At 58.8% G+C, this 14,194-nt stretch overlaps 1 protein-coding gene across 10 annotated transcripts in view; it reads left to right on the top strand.

Moving 5' to 3' along the window:
* COL18A1 (collagen type XVIII alpha 1 chain) overlaps positions 1-14,035 on the top strand; it is a 239,078-nt gene extending 225,043 nt beyond the window's left edge. For 5 of the 10 annotated variants that reach the window (XM_073306919.2, XM_073306918.2, XM_073306916.2 and 2 more), the window contains 11 exons: positions 1,176-1,238; positions 2,452-2,495; positions 3,093-3,215; positions 5,539-5,683; positions 5,844-5,923; positions 7,535-7,666; positions 9,438-9,473; positions 9,628-9,900; positions 10,521-10,718; positions 11,046-11,161; positions 12,256-14,035. In XM_073306919.2, coding sequence (XP_073163020.2) covers positions 1,176-1,238; positions 2,452-2,495; positions 3,093-3,215; positions 5,539-5,683; positions 5,844-5,923; positions 7,535-7,666; positions 9,438-9,473; positions 9,628-9,900; positions 10,521-10,718; positions 11,046-11,161; positions 12,256-12,469 — 1,424 coding nt within the window. In that variant the 3' untranslated portion in view covers positions 12,470-14,035. Of the gene's footprint in view, positions 1-1,175; positions 1,239-2,451; positions 2,496-3,092; positions 3,216-5,538; positions 5,684-5,843; positions 5,924-7,534; positions 7,667-9,437; positions 9,474-9,627; positions 9,901-10,520; positions 10,719-11,045; positions 11,162-12,255 lie in introns of those variants that run through there. The other 5 variants (XM_073306917.2, XM_073306913.2, XM_073306915.2 and 2 more) reach the window with 4 other exon arrangements.
* Positions 14,036-14,194: the final 159 nt, after the last annotated feature.

Below are 14,194 nucleotides of genomic sequence, written 5' to 3'. Positions count from 1 at the left end.
TCTACAGTGCTGGGTGCTATGGGATGTCTAAGCTGGCTACGAGATAACGGACCCCTTTGTTACTGTGTGGTGCCATGCTATGCTGTAACCTTCACTGATAGGGCTGGGCAGGGAATGGGGCTGGTCCTACAAAGAGCAACAAATCCTTCTTTTTAATCGCAATTTTAGCTTTTCAGTGAGGAGATGAAACCCGAAATGTTTTGGCTGGAAACTGAAATATCCAAGTTGAAATATTTCAGGTGCCGGTTTTCATGCATTGGGGGTTTTTGATGAGAAGTTAACATTTCCCATGGCAAGCAGACACTTTCCGCAAAAGCGTTTGTGACCTCAGAAAGCCAGGTTTCCATCAAAACCAGTTTTGGTGGAAAGTTTTCCACAAGCCCTACTTCCTGAGTAACCCTGGATCTGATGACTGTATCTCTCCCCTGGCTATGGCATCTTACCCCCTGGCAGGGCCTGACTAACATTACTTGGTAAGCACCCGTGGTCGGTCTGGCTGGGGAGCTGCCTCGCACACCCTTGGTCGCTGTTAGGGATAGCGCTGGGTGTAGGCTGTCCTAGATAGCCGCCGTCATTCTAGCTGCAAACGGAGATCGTTGCTGCTGGCTGCCAGTGGAGGGCTATGGCTCTTGGGTGGTGAGAGATCCTGCCGTTAGCTTCTGGTTAGGGTGGGAAGACGCTAGGAAGCCCCCCTCCAGCGTGTCTCTTCTGCGTTAGCACTTGGACCCCACCAGAGCCCTGTTCTTCGACTCCATTGCTCGGTTGTTTCTCTCGCTGCCAGGGGAGTTGACTCTACATGTGAACCACTCTGTCTCTTCCGGCGCTCAGGAGGGGACTGTTTCGTTTTCATATCTCTTGCGGGCCAGTAGAAATTTGCAGCATGGTTGCTTTAGCATATGGCCCAGTAGCGCCCCGCCGCGTGGCAGGGGCTGTGCAGTCCCCCACTCCTCGGATGGAGGGTGTTTGTGCGGGTGTGTGCTGCCTTCCGGTGTCCAAGCACACGTACCATCCTGTGGTTGCCACTCGAAGGTCAGCGTTGGCCTGCAGTTACTCCAGGACTGCCGCCCTTCGCCCTGGGCACGTGGTGGGCGCAGTTAAAAGCTGCGGTAGTTCCCTGCGTCTCTCCTCTGTGGCCCGAACAGTCTTAGGCCAATGCTGGTGCTTTCTTTTGTCAGGCTACCAGGGTGCCCCAGGACAAAAGGGTGAACGAGGCGACACAGGTGCCCCAGGGCCCCCAGGTAAGTGAGCTCATCCCTGATCTTCCATCTGCGCTGCGCCGGACTTGGTCCTGCCTCATGGCTCTGCAGTGACATGTGTGCAAGATCGTGCTGACCAGGTCAGTGCAAATCGCACCATTTGGCAGTCTCTGCAAAGAGACATGGGTGGCTGAGCCCGGGAGCTGTGAACTCCATGTTCCCTGGAGATGAGGCCCTGGCCTCGTTCAGGGCGGACCTGCTCTGAGGCAGCATCAGGGCTGTGCAGTGAAGGAGGGTGTTGTCTGCAGGACCTGCCTCGATTGTTGCCGAAGTTGGAAGGTGTGCCAGGAATGAGGCGGGGCTGGCAGAGAAATGATGGTCTTGTGGGGAAGGCAGTTGAATGCTGCCCTGGAGAACTGGATTCTATCCCTGCCTCTGCCACAGAGTTCCTGTGTGATGCTGGGCAAGTCACTTAATAGTGACCACCCATGAAAGTTTGGTTGGTTTGTTCCTAATATTCTGGGTGCCCAACTTGAGAGCCTGGGGTGTGAGGTGCAGAAGTGCTGAGTGCTCACAGTTGTGGCTGAAGTCAACGGGAGCTGTGCTGTACAGTGCCTAGGTATCTCAAACTGGACACCCGAAATTAGTGGATACTTTTGACCATAATCTCTTTGTGCCGCAGTCCCCCATCTGTAAAATGGGAATAATACAGCACAATGTGAGGTGAGTGGGAGAGGATAAATGCAGTACTGTTTGTAGAGCACTCGGATACCGTAGTGCTGAGCTGCATAGAAAAGCTCATGAGGAAATGAATCATTTGGATTCAGAGCAGGGTTTGAACAGGGGGCAGTAAATAAGGCCTGAACGATGAAAAGAAAATCAAATATGGACTAGCTGCTCATCAGGGAGCACCGCCCGCCTGTGCTCTGGTTCTGAGGAAACAACAGCATGCCATCATGTCATGAGACGATATCCCAATGCACACAAAGGGGCAGAGTGCTGTTCCCGCGGGCAGCCTTAATTCCCGCCTTTCCTACTTCCGGGTGCTTGACTTTGCACCTTAATAAAGTTCCGTTAGCGTGTTAGAAGGCCCTTGCGGTTGGCACTAGTCACCCCAGCCTGGCGTGGTGAGCCACTGGTAGCTGTCTGGGGACGAAGCAATGGGGAGAGTGGCAGGGAATGTACCAGGACCTTCAGCGGTGGGATTTAACAGCGCCCACTAGCCACTCTTGACTCTGTTCCTGTCTCTTCGCAGGCCAGTTCCCCTATGATCTCAACGAATTTGGTTCCACCTTCCGGGTAAGTGCCTCGCCTAGATGTGGGGCTGCCCCCTGGGAATCAGTGGGACTGCTGCCATTGAGGGCATTAGGAGCAGGAGTGCACGGAGCCGGTGCCCCTCCTTGGCAGGAGTCACAGGGGGCGTCCCCAGCTGTCGCTGCACACGGAGAGCCCGTTGTGCTGTGGCTTCAGGGCAAGACTGGCATGGCTCAAGCACCCGGCTCCAGAGCTGTGACCCCAGGAAGTGATGCCCGCGCTCAGTGTCCCTGAATATCCAGGTGGCACCCTGTGTTACAGGCACCGCCGCAGGCTGAGCACCTCTGGGGCGCCCTGCAGAGGGCAGTCCCAGTAACTCCCTGGAGCTGGCGTGCTCTGCTTGTCTGTCCCCACAGAGCATGCGCCTCCCAGGCACCGCAGGGACGGGCAGCGCAGCCTTTGCCCAGCCTTCCAGGGCACGTGTCACTGCACCCCTGCCCTCGGGGGCTGTGCTCATCCAGTCCTGGCCTGTGCAGGCAGCAGGGTGTGTGGAGGAGTTCACAGCATCCTGTCCCTGTTGGGGTGGGGAGGAAGGGTTGGGGACATCGGGCAGCCCAGACTAATGTCAGTCCCCTTCGGCAGGGTGAAAAAGGAGACCGGGGGGACCCTGGACTGAAAGGAGAAAAGGGGGAGTCTGGCGGGGGAGGACTGTACGGACCAAGCGTCACTGGACCTCCAGGTCCTCAGGGCTATCCTGGCCTTCCGGTGAGGTGCCCCTGTTGGCAAGGGGATGGGGCTAGGGTGGGCACACCTGGGCACAGTGATGGAGAGTTTGACAGGGCAGGCAGCATGCAGCCAGCACTGTGGCCCTCCCCAGGGGGGGTCCTTCATGGGACCAGTCTCAGGGGACTCGGGGAGGGGCAGGGGGATCCCTGAGCTAGATTCATAGATATTAAGATCAGAAGGGACCATTATGATCGTCTAGTCTGACCTCCTGGACAACGCAGGCCACTGAATCTTACTCACCCACTCCTGCAATAAACCTCTCACCTATGTCTGTGCTACTGAAGTCCTCAAATCATGGTTTAAAGACTTCAAGGTGCAAAGAATCCTCCAGCACGTGACGCGTGCCCCATGCTGCAGAGGAAGGCGAAAAACCCCCAGGGCCTCTTCCAATCTGCCCTGGAGGAAAATTCCTTCCCGACCCCAAATATGGCGATTAGCTGAACCCTGAGCATGTGGGCAAGACTCACCAGCCAGACACCCAGGAAAGAATTCTCTGTAACTCTGTAACTCAGATCCCACCCCATCTAATATCCCATCACAGGCCATTGGGCCTATTTACCATGAATAGTTAAAGATCAATTCATTGCCAAAATCATGTTATCCCCATCATACCTTCTCCTCCATAAACTTATCAAGTTTAATCTTGAAGCCAGATAGGTCTTTTGCCCCCACTGCTTCCCTTGGAAGGCTGTTCAGAACTTCACTCCTCTGATGGTTAGAAACCTTCATCTAATTTCAATTCTAAACTTCCTGGTGGCCAGTTTTTATCCATTTGTTCTTGTGTCCGCATTAGTACTGAGTTTAAATAATTCCTCTCCCTCTCTGGTATTTATCCCTCTGATATATTTATAGAGAGCAATCCTATCTCCCCTCAGCCTTCTTTCGGTTAGGCTAAACAAGCCAAGCTCCTGAAATCTCCTTTCATAAGACAGGTTTTCCATTCCTCGGATCATCCTAGTAGCCCTTCTCTGTAGCTGTTCTAGTTTAAATTCATTCTTCTTAAACATGGGAGACCAGAACTGCACACAGTATTCCAGGTGAGGTCTCACCAGTGGCTTATATACCTCATCTTTACTGGAAATACCTCGCCTGATGCATCCCAAGACCGCATTAGCTTTCTTCACGGCCATATCACATTGGTGGCTCATAGTCATCCTGTGGTCAACCAATACTCCAAGGTCCTTCTCCTCCTCCGTTACTTCTAGTTGATGCGTCCAACTCTACTTGACTTTTAGCCTGTCTCACTTTATCCCTACATGGTCTGACCTCAATAAGGTAGCTTTCCTTGCTGATCCCTCCCATCTTCCACTCCCTGTAGGCTTTCTGCTTTTTCTTAATCACCTCTCTGAGATGCTTGTTCATCCAGTTTGGTCTACAACTTCTACCTATGTATTTTTTCCCCTTTCTTGGGATGCAGGCTTCCGATAGCTTCTGCAGCTGTGACTTGAAGTAATCCCAGGCCTCCTCTGCCTTTAGATCCCTAAATTCTTCAGTCCAATCCACTTCCCTAACTAATTTCCTTAATTTTTGAAAGTCAGCCCTTTTGAAATCAGAAACCCTAGTTGCAGATTTATTTTTGTTTATCCTTCTGTTCAGTTTGAACTGAATTCGCTCATGATCATTTGAACCAAGATTGTCCCCGACAACCATTTCTTCTATGAGGTCCTCACTACTCACCAAAACCAAATCTAGAATGGCATCACCTCGTTGGTTCAGCAACTACTTGATGAAGGAATCCATCAGCTATCGCATCTAGGAAAATCTGAGCCCTATTATTATTACTAGCACTCGTCCTCCAGTCTATATCTGGGAAGTTAAAGTCTCCCATGATCACACAGTTTCCATTCATATTTACTTCATTAAAAACATTAAAGAGGGCTCGATCCATATCCAAATTAGATCCCGGTGGTCTATAGCACACCCCAAGCACGATCCCAGGGGGCGCTCTAATAGTTTTCTCCCCCAATGTGATTTTTGCCCAGATGGACTCTGTCTTATCCATTCCATCGCTTCTTATTTCTTTACATTCTACCTCATCCTTGATATACAATGTTACTCCACTGTATAGATGGGACTGACCACAGAGTCAGGCGGCTGCCCAATGCCCAGGGAGAAAGGCCTCACGAGGCCAGTGGGGCCAGCAAGCGCCCGGCATCCTGGGGTGGGAGGGTCGGCAAGGGGGAAGCAAGCGCTCTGCATCCTTGGGGGCAGGGGGGTTGCAGGGGCTGGGTGGTGCTGGGAGGGGTGGGTTGAGTGATTGTGTGTATTAACCTGAAGAAGACTCTCCCTTGTGCATCCCCAGGGTCCCAAGGGGGACAGCGTTAGAGGCCTGCCTGGCCCCCCAGGGCCTCAGGGACCCCCTGGTATTGGATACGAGGGGCGGCAGGGCCCCCCTGGTCCCCCTGGGCCTCCCGGGCCCCCCTCCTTTCCAGGACCCCACAGACAAAGTGAGTATGTGCCCAGGAAGTCATCTCTGTGCCCCTCCCCGCGCTCTGCCTCCCCACGCGTTCATGCCCCTCGCGTCCCACTCACCCCCACCAGGCCTGAGACCTGCCTGGTTACCGAGGTGCTAAACCCCCCAGAGTGCCACCCTGTTCTTCCTTCCAGCTGTCAGCATCCCTGGCCCACCTGGACCGCCAGGGCCACCGGGACCTCCAGGGACCAGCGGGTTGTTGACCTCCTCCGGGGTAAGGCAGGGCTTGTGGGGAGGGGACAGGTGGCGTGTGCGGTCTGGGCCAGGGCCTGTCTGTGAGCAGCGTGCCCGGAGCTGCCCAGCAGGCCCGGGAGAGGGCGGGGGCAATGCAGTGGGGAGACCCAGACACAAGCCCTAGTAGGAGAGCTCAGAAATCTGCTCTCAGGAGGAATATCCCGGGTGAAGGGCAGAGTGGGATCCAGATGGGGGCCCCAGAGGAGCAGGAGAGGCCAGGCCTTAAGGTTGCCGGGGTGGCACTAGTCAGAAAATCACTGACCTCTGCTTCATGCTGGCTGGGGGGCTGCCAGTGGCACGGACACTGAGCGCAAAGCAAGCGATACCCGCTGCGGGAGCTGGGCTGTGAGGAGAGCCACGTGGGAAGGACTGGCAGAGACCGGAGACCGAAAGCCCCATGCCGTAGGGCTCATGGAGCTGACGGCACTGTGCTCGTGAGGGGATCTGTGCAGACCCCTGCCTTTATCCAAGAGAAGGGGGGCGGGGACTGTAAGTACCTACCCCTAGGAGATTTGTGGCACAGGGGGCTCTCCAGTCTAGAAGCCCCCCGCCTGGGAGCTGCAGCGAGAAATGAGGGGCCGATTTTTAGCAGTGAGGGGAATCAACCCTTGGCACAGCTTATCTAGGGAGGCAGCGGGTCCTTCCTGTGCGTCTGCAGCGTGGCTGCAAGACTGGTTCCTCTGCGGTGCCACTCTGTGCCAGGAGTGCCCTGTGTCCCGGCGAGAGCCCACTTCTCTGCCACAGGCCACGCTGCCCACTGTGAGGGGCAGGTATCCGCCGTTCGGCCGAGAAGAGCAGTGGAAGCTGTCAAGCCATAGAAACACTCATAGGTGGGAAGAGACAGACAGGGCTGTTCAGTGCAGAGAGGAGATGGGGGCGACTCTAACTAGATATACCCCAGTGGCATGGAGAAGGCCAGGCGTGAAGCCCTCCTCAGCAAAACAAGGAGACATCCGATAAGATAGGGGGGCAGCTAATCTGAAACTGACAAAGTAAAATTGATTCCCCTGAGGCAGAATTGCCCTGTGGACCTCGGGGCTACAAGATATTATAGAGACAGAGACGCCGGGTTCAGAAAAGGATTGGACCGCTGTAGGAATAGCAGCATGCATGCTTACCGTGGCAAGAATAAGGGTACAAGGGGAATCCGCTCTCATGCCAAGAGATACAGCAGCCGCGTTAGGAAGGAGCCTCCCCCAGGGGTGGGTGATGGCAGAATTGTCCGGAGGAGTTTCACGCTGTTCCCTAAAGCCTCTGGCCGCTGTCCTGGCCAGGGCCCTGGTCTGATGCGCCAGGGCCCTGGTCTGATGCGCCAGGGCCCTGGTCTGATGCACCAGGGCAGCTCCAGAACACAGGGTATAAACCCAGCATCCACTGGACAGCCTCCTTGAGGGGTGACCTCTGAGCCCTTTGATGCCGGAGCACTAAGCATGCCAGTGCTGCTGAGCCCATTTCATGGCGTTCTCCACCCTCTCCTCCGAGTCCATGCCGGCGTCGGGAACTGTGCCTTGTACCTCCGTGCTGGGCTGCAGAGGCTCCTCCTGCCATTGAGCCCAGCCCTTGCCTGTGCGCTGACGCTTGTGTGTCCCAGCAGCTGCGGATCTTGCCATCGTATCAGTCCATGCTGAGCACGGCCCAGGAGGTGCCCGAGGGCTGGCTGGTCTTCACACAGGACAGAGAAGAGCTGTACGTCCGGGTGCGGAGCGGCTTCCGGAGAGTCCGGGTGAGTACGGGGTGGCTCTGCCGAGCCTGGCAAGGCTACTGGGGAGTGACTGTGCGGGTGTCATACAGGAGAAGGTGCCTGTGAGCCTGGCCAGGGAGGGCCTGGGGCTGATGAACGACGTTGTTATGGGAGGATAGGCTGCTATGCACATACCTGCGTCCAGAGCTGTCTGAAGAGCACCGCAGGTGTGCCGGGGCCCAGCCAGGGCCAGACCTGTGCGCCAGGCGCTGCCAGGCAAAGGCTCCAGGCCTACACAGCACATGCCCTTGGAGCAGTCCTGTAGAGGGCAGGGAAAGACCCACAGTGGGTATGGTTGAGCATGTGTCTCTTGTCAGGATCGGGGCCTTCGAGTCCAGCCGTGGAGCCTGCTCTGCTCGCACAGACCCCTCGCCCTGCAGAAGCCTCCTGGGCATTTCCAGCAGCAGGAGCTGGGCCTGCTACCAGTCCAGCCATGGGCAGAGGTGAAATCTGAAGACCTCTGACCATCCGGCTCCCGGATAAACAATGCAGGGTCACCCTGCGTGCTGGGCAGAATGGGGCTGAGAAGAGCCTCGGCCGTTCTCTGCTGACAGGCTCAGCCAGGCTGAATGAGGGCTGAGCGTGAGACTGACATATAGCAGATCCTTGGGACTGCTGCTCCCAGGGAAGAGCCCCAGAAACCGAGCCTGGCAGTGCCTGTTCTGTGTGCCAAGGGGAGCAAACAGCACAGGGGCAGGGGCCGTTTCCTATGCAGCCTATGGCCCAGCCTGTTCCTGGCACACCCAGCGCGTGGGGCCGGGGCAGTTTGATGGGGAGGGCAGGTTGGATTTAGTGCCGCCGCTACTCCCAGGCTTGGCTTGCCAGAGCCGTTGGCGGGAAGGGCACCCCAGCCCTGTCCGTTGGGGATTAATGACACACAGCTAGTGGGCGGGGTGCCCGCGCCAGGCCCTCTCAGCAAACTCGTGTGGCTCCCTTGGCTGGGAAGCGGGGGTGGTGCGGGGCCCTGGTACTCTCCAGCTGCAGAGTACTCTCCAGATCCAGAGAATTCTTCTCTCCAGGGACGGGAGTGAATGCTCTTTAGAAGCTCTGCACCGTCCCCCTGGTGTGGACTGCACTGACCCCCAGGGTACCAGCACCCACAGCTCCCCTTCCCGATCACTCCTGCTGGAGCCCCTGGCACTGCTGGGCCACTCGCAGCCCCAGATGCTGCTTGCTAAGTGAGCGTTGGCAGCCTCTTCTGCCTTCCAGCTCAGGGAGACTGGCCTCCCACCCGCTCAGGGACACCTGCCGCACTGGGAATCTCCCCCAACGTGCTCAGGGACCCCCACTGGGAATCCCCCCCACACACACCCCACCCACTCAGGGACACCCACTGCACTGGGAATCCCCTCCCACGCCCCACACGCTCAGGGACCCCACCACTGCACTGGGAATCTCCCCACATAGTAAGCACATGCTGAGCTGTAGCCCCAGGCATGGGATTTCTGGCACAGGTTTGAGGGGGGTTCGGCCCTGGCCGGTCTGTGGTGAAGCCTGTGGTCTGCATGGAGCTGGAGCATGCTGCCTCTCGCTCCTCCGCAGAGCCTGGCACCCTCTGACGCGGGGGTGGTCACTGGGCAGCCCGTGGGCCACAGCCTCCCGCCAGCTGCGTTGGAACGGCCCCCGAAATCTTTCCCTTTACTGACTGTTCTCATTGGTGTGGTGTGGCTGCCCAGGGAGCCTGCAGCCTGGCTCTGCCTGGACAGAGGGTGACTGACTCCCCAGTAACGTGAGCCTCCTTGCTTTGTTTCAGCTGGAGGAACACACTTCCCTCTCCAGCCCGGGGCTGGTAAGTGAGCCCTTCTGTCCCCCCCCGAGGGCTGTGCTCTCAGGCCCACGGAGTGCGACTCTGCCCCGCAGAGCCAGGGATCTCTCCTCCAGCTGGCCGGGGCTGCTCGCCAGCCCCAGGGCTGGGCAGTGAGCATCGCGCTCTCTCCCAACAGGACAACGAAGTGTACGACAAGCCGCCGAGTGTCCACTACTCGCATGGCGGTGCTGACTCCTCCGGCTCCCTGCACCCGCGCCGAGAGCACAACCCCTCCTCCACAGCCCGGCCCTGGCGAGCGGACGACAGCGTCGCCAACCACCACCGCCTTCCCGACCACTCGCCCCACAGCGCCCGGCCCCAGCAAGAGCTGCTGGACAGCTTCCCCCCACGCCGCCGGGGCGAGAGCGCCCCCTCCGCTGGTCACACGCACCACGACTTCCAGCCCGCCGTGAGTACTGGCCAGCCACAGCCGCCCTCCCCGGCAGCTGCCCCCGCCGAGCGAGAGAGACCGGAGGGGATAGTGCCCTAAGCCACCCTATGGCAGCCCAACCCGTCCAAGACGGGGGGCGGGGGCTGTCCCTGGGAAGCGTGAGAGGGAAAGGGCCCCCCGGGCTATGCAGTCGCCTGCACTCATGCTGAGAGTGGGTGCTAACGCCAAGGGTCGTGCTCAGCTCTACCATGCCCCTAGTCCCCACCCGCACCCCTTCTTCCAGCACTGTGCCCGGCCCGCCAGCCCTGCCCCGCTGCTCGGAGCCTGCCAGCCAGACTAGATCCCTTGGCTGGCAGGAGAGCATGGGGAGGGGCAGGGACGCGCGGCCCTGGGCTGGGGCTGGGCACACCAGAGATAGCAGCGTTAGCTCCCGGCGTCCGGGGGAGCATCCTGCAGAGATGCTGCTGTTAGCACTGGAGGAGGTGACCTCTGGGGCGCTCCTGCCTGCTCCCAAGCGCGGCAGTCTCTTCGTGGCGCTGGGAGGACACGACTGGCGGGTGGGGCAGCGGCTCTGGGGGCGAGGGCAAGATGCCAATGGCCATTGACCACCTAGGGTCCTCTTCGCCTTGTCGTTCCAGCTCCACCTGGCGGCGCTGAATGCCCCACTGAGCGGCAGCATGCGCGGCATCCGGGGAGCCGACTTCCAGTGCTTCCAGCAGGCCCGGGCAGTCGGGCTGACGGGCACGTTCCGAGCCTTCCTGTCCTCCCGGCTGCAAGACCTGTACAGCATCGTGCGCAGGGCCGACCGGAGCGGGGTGCCCATCGTCAACCTCCGGGTATGCAGGGCGGTGGGCGCGGGGCAAGGGCACGTACACACCCTGGGCTTAGCCTGCTAGCGCTCGGAGAGGTGCACCCATCACCTGGGGCGGCAGGGCCTGATCCGGCAAGCGGCACCAAGCGCCCTCGCTCCCACGACGGTAGATGGGGATCGGGGCGCGTAGCACCTCGCGGGAAGCATGGGAGCCTCGTGCAGAACTGGGCCGGCCGCCCCGCTTCCCGACGGCCGACCGCTGAGTGCAGGAGAGGGGCTCCGGTTGGTCTGTCGTGTGCGCTGTCCCAGCAGACCGGATGCTACGTGCTGTGACGAGTTTTTCCTCCCGAAGGATGAAGTGCTGTTTAACAACTGGGAGGCGCTGTTCTCGGGCACGGAGGCTCAGTTCCAAGCTGGCGCTCGCATCCTCTCGTTCGACGGAAGAGATGTCCTGAGAGACTCTGCGTGGTAGGTGTCCCAGAACGGCTGCCTCCTGCCGCTGCCGGGAGCGACCCATTGCTGTGCAGCTGTGGGGTCCCCACGACACAGGGGGTCCCCTTTCGGGCTGACATCGAAGGGGATGGGGTTTCATGATTCCCAACCGGCATCACGCAAGGCAAGTGAATGCCATGGGCAGAAGCTGCTGGGTCTGCCAGGAACGAGCCGTCTGCTGTAGGAACAGCGCATGTGAGCCTCCCAGGGCAGGTGCTGGGCTCCTCACGGGGCACAAGCCCGCCTCCTGGCTAAGTGCAGTGCTAGGGGCTGGAGTTAGCCTGTGTGCTGGGTAGTTCTGGGCCGAGTTCCCACCCCAGGCTAATTCCCACGGGCTTGGATTGCATGTTGCTCCCCGGATCTGCCCTGCGTGCGGGGAAGCAGAGCCGTGATAGCTGGTGGTGGGGAGCTGACTCCTGCGAGGTGCCCACAGTCACCAAGCTGGGCAGGGGGCCAGAACCTTTGTGTAACCGGTAACGGGCAAGGAAGGGTGAGGGAGCGGATCTCCTTGGTCCGGGTGTTTTAAGATCTCTGGCTAGTGCTGGCTCAAACAGGGCCACGTGTGGCCGGTGTTCGTGATCTCTGGGCCGGCCTTCCTGCCTGGATAGCACGGCTGTGTCCAGCCAGCCAAGCTCCCCTCTGTGTGGGAGAACCCCCACCCCCGCCAGGCTGGGGGAGCTCACTGGGCCGTATTCCTCAGGGCCTCTCTTGGCTTTGTTTGTGGGAATGGAGGGATCTGGGGGGTTGGATGTGGTGGTGGGGGGTCTTGTGCAAACAGAGTGACACTCGCTGAGCAGGGGGCCTCCATGCTGGGCTGCTCTGGAAACTCCGGTTTTCCAGCCTCCCTCCCCAGGGTGGGTTTGATCCCATCCCCCCTCCCTGCAGTCGGGGTTTTGTGTTTCATTGCCACCCGGGAAGCTGCAGGGAGGGAGCACTGGCGGCTCCAGCCTAGCCTGCTGCTCCTGGAAGGGAGGCCAGGGTTGGTTGGGAGGGTCTCTCGGCAAACCGTGTCTCTCCAGCCGTTGCTCCTGCCCACGGGCTTGGCAGTGAGCTGTTGTCTTGTGTTGCAGGCCTCAGAAGAACGTGTGGCACGGCTCTGACGCCAAGGGCCACCGGCTCACAGAGAGCTACTGCGAGACATGGAGGACGGACAACAGCGTGGTGACGGGCCAGGCCTCCTCGCTGGCCTCGGGCAAGCTCCTGGAGCAGAAGGTGAGCAGCTGCCAGAACGCCTTCATCGTCTTGTGTATCGAGAACAGCTTCATGACCTCTTCCAAAAAGTGACCTGCCCCCGCCCGCGCCTCGGAGCACAGAGAGGTGGGACCCCCATGGGGCAGCTGCTTCCCCCTTCACACAGCCATTCCCAGAGAAGCAGATGAAAAGCCAAAGAGTGTTGAGCTAGTTTGAAACTCCAGCCCGGCGCCGGCCAGCATGTGGAGGGCTGAGCCGGCTGGCTGTGCTGACCGTCTCCTCATCTCCGTTGCAGATGCAGCGGGGCGCTCTCTTTTAATCCCCCTCATATTTAACCAGGTTAGTTGTATTCTTGGGTGAACTCCCCTTGGTTCCCTTTGCCCCCTTGCTAGGACGGTCGCCCCAGGGAGGGCCCCGCGGTCCCCACGCAGGGTGCTGGAGCACAAGATGCTCTGCGTGGAGACAGGGAGGCCCAGCTGGAGAGCTGGCTGCACGGCCGGTCCTCGCGCTGTGGGGTGGGTGACTGCCCCCGCTGGACAGCACTCTGGCCTCGGGAGCAGCCGGAGCAGGGTGGGCTGTCACCGCACGGTCTGAGGGCATCCCAGGGCTTTGCTGTCTGTCGCGGACCACGCACCCTGCAGGGACTCAGCTGGGCGAAAGGCCCCGAGTCTCTAGCTGTGTCCCTGTCTGCGGGTCGGCTTCCCCCTCGGCTGGGTCTGATAGCCCCTGGCTTCACCTCCCCTCTTCCCCCTGTTCCAGGGCAGCTGGAGTGGGGCCAGGCCCCCAGCCACAGGCGCCTCTGAGCTGGCAGTGGGGTTCCTGCCAGCAGAGCCCTGCTCCCCGCAGTGGGTAGTGAGAAGTGGGTTCCCCCCATGGCATGGGTAAGCTGGCAGTGGGGCAGTACTTTGGGAGCCGTTCAGAGGGGCGGGTTGTCCTTTGAAAGCAGACTCGGGTCCTTTTCGGAAGAACGGAACGGGTTTGTTATAAGAGGAAAGTCGAATAGAGCCCGACTCCCCACCCCAACTGTTCTGGGCAGTGCCTTCTCCATCGCAGGGCACTGGCTAGCCGGGCGTCCCCTCCACAGGCTAGCCCAGCCGATCCACACCAAACCCTGGCCACCATGTGCCTTACTCTGGTCAGGGCGCGTGCGCTGACGAGGGGACTGGATGTACTCTCCTTTGCTTGGGGGTGGGGGAAGTTTGACAGTTTCCAGAGGGCAGATCGAAAAGTACCTGTTCTAGCAATACTGAGCGTCAGGGCCAGGAGGGTTTGTGACCTCCATGAGCATTACGGGGTGGAGGTGCTTCTTCGCTGCCATACACCCTGACTGCCAGAGGGAGCCCCAGCCCGCGACGGGCAAGTCTGGGGGTGGGATTTAAGGTCCCATGTTGCAGCTGAGCATCATCTCCAGGAGAACGTCCCACCTCCAAGCCAGAAGCCTTCCACACACTTTTATACTCCTCATGTACCGTACTTGTGAAGCACTAATGTCTAAAGGATTTTTTAATCAGTTTTGGAAATCTGAGGTGCTAAATTTTTAACTAGCTTCTTATTGTACTGAAATTATTACCATAAAGGCTGTGCAAGTCACACAATTTCCATTTCTTCTTGTCTACTGTATTTGTGTAATTAATGCAATTTAAAGCCTGTGGATTTTTGTTTTTTTTGTCAGTTGTGTTCTTTAAACCTTTTCTAAAGGCACTGAATAAAGGAACGTCTCCTCTTGTACTCCCAGTCACTTGGCTGCGAAGAGGGTGTGAATGCATGGTCGCTAGCCCTTAAGAAATGCAGGCAGCTGGACTCTGGCTTCCTCCAAGT

The sequence above is a fragment of the Lepidochelys kempii genome, chromosome 11, assembly GCF_965140285.1.
Source record: "Lepidochelys kempii isolate rLepKem1 chromosome 11, rLepKem1.hap1, whole genome shotgun sequence".
NCBI classification, from domain to species: domain Eukaryota; kingdom Metazoa; phylum Chordata; order Testudines; family Cheloniidae; genus Lepidochelys; species Lepidochelys kempii.
This window is presented reverse-complemented; position numbering and strand designations above follow the sequence as displayed.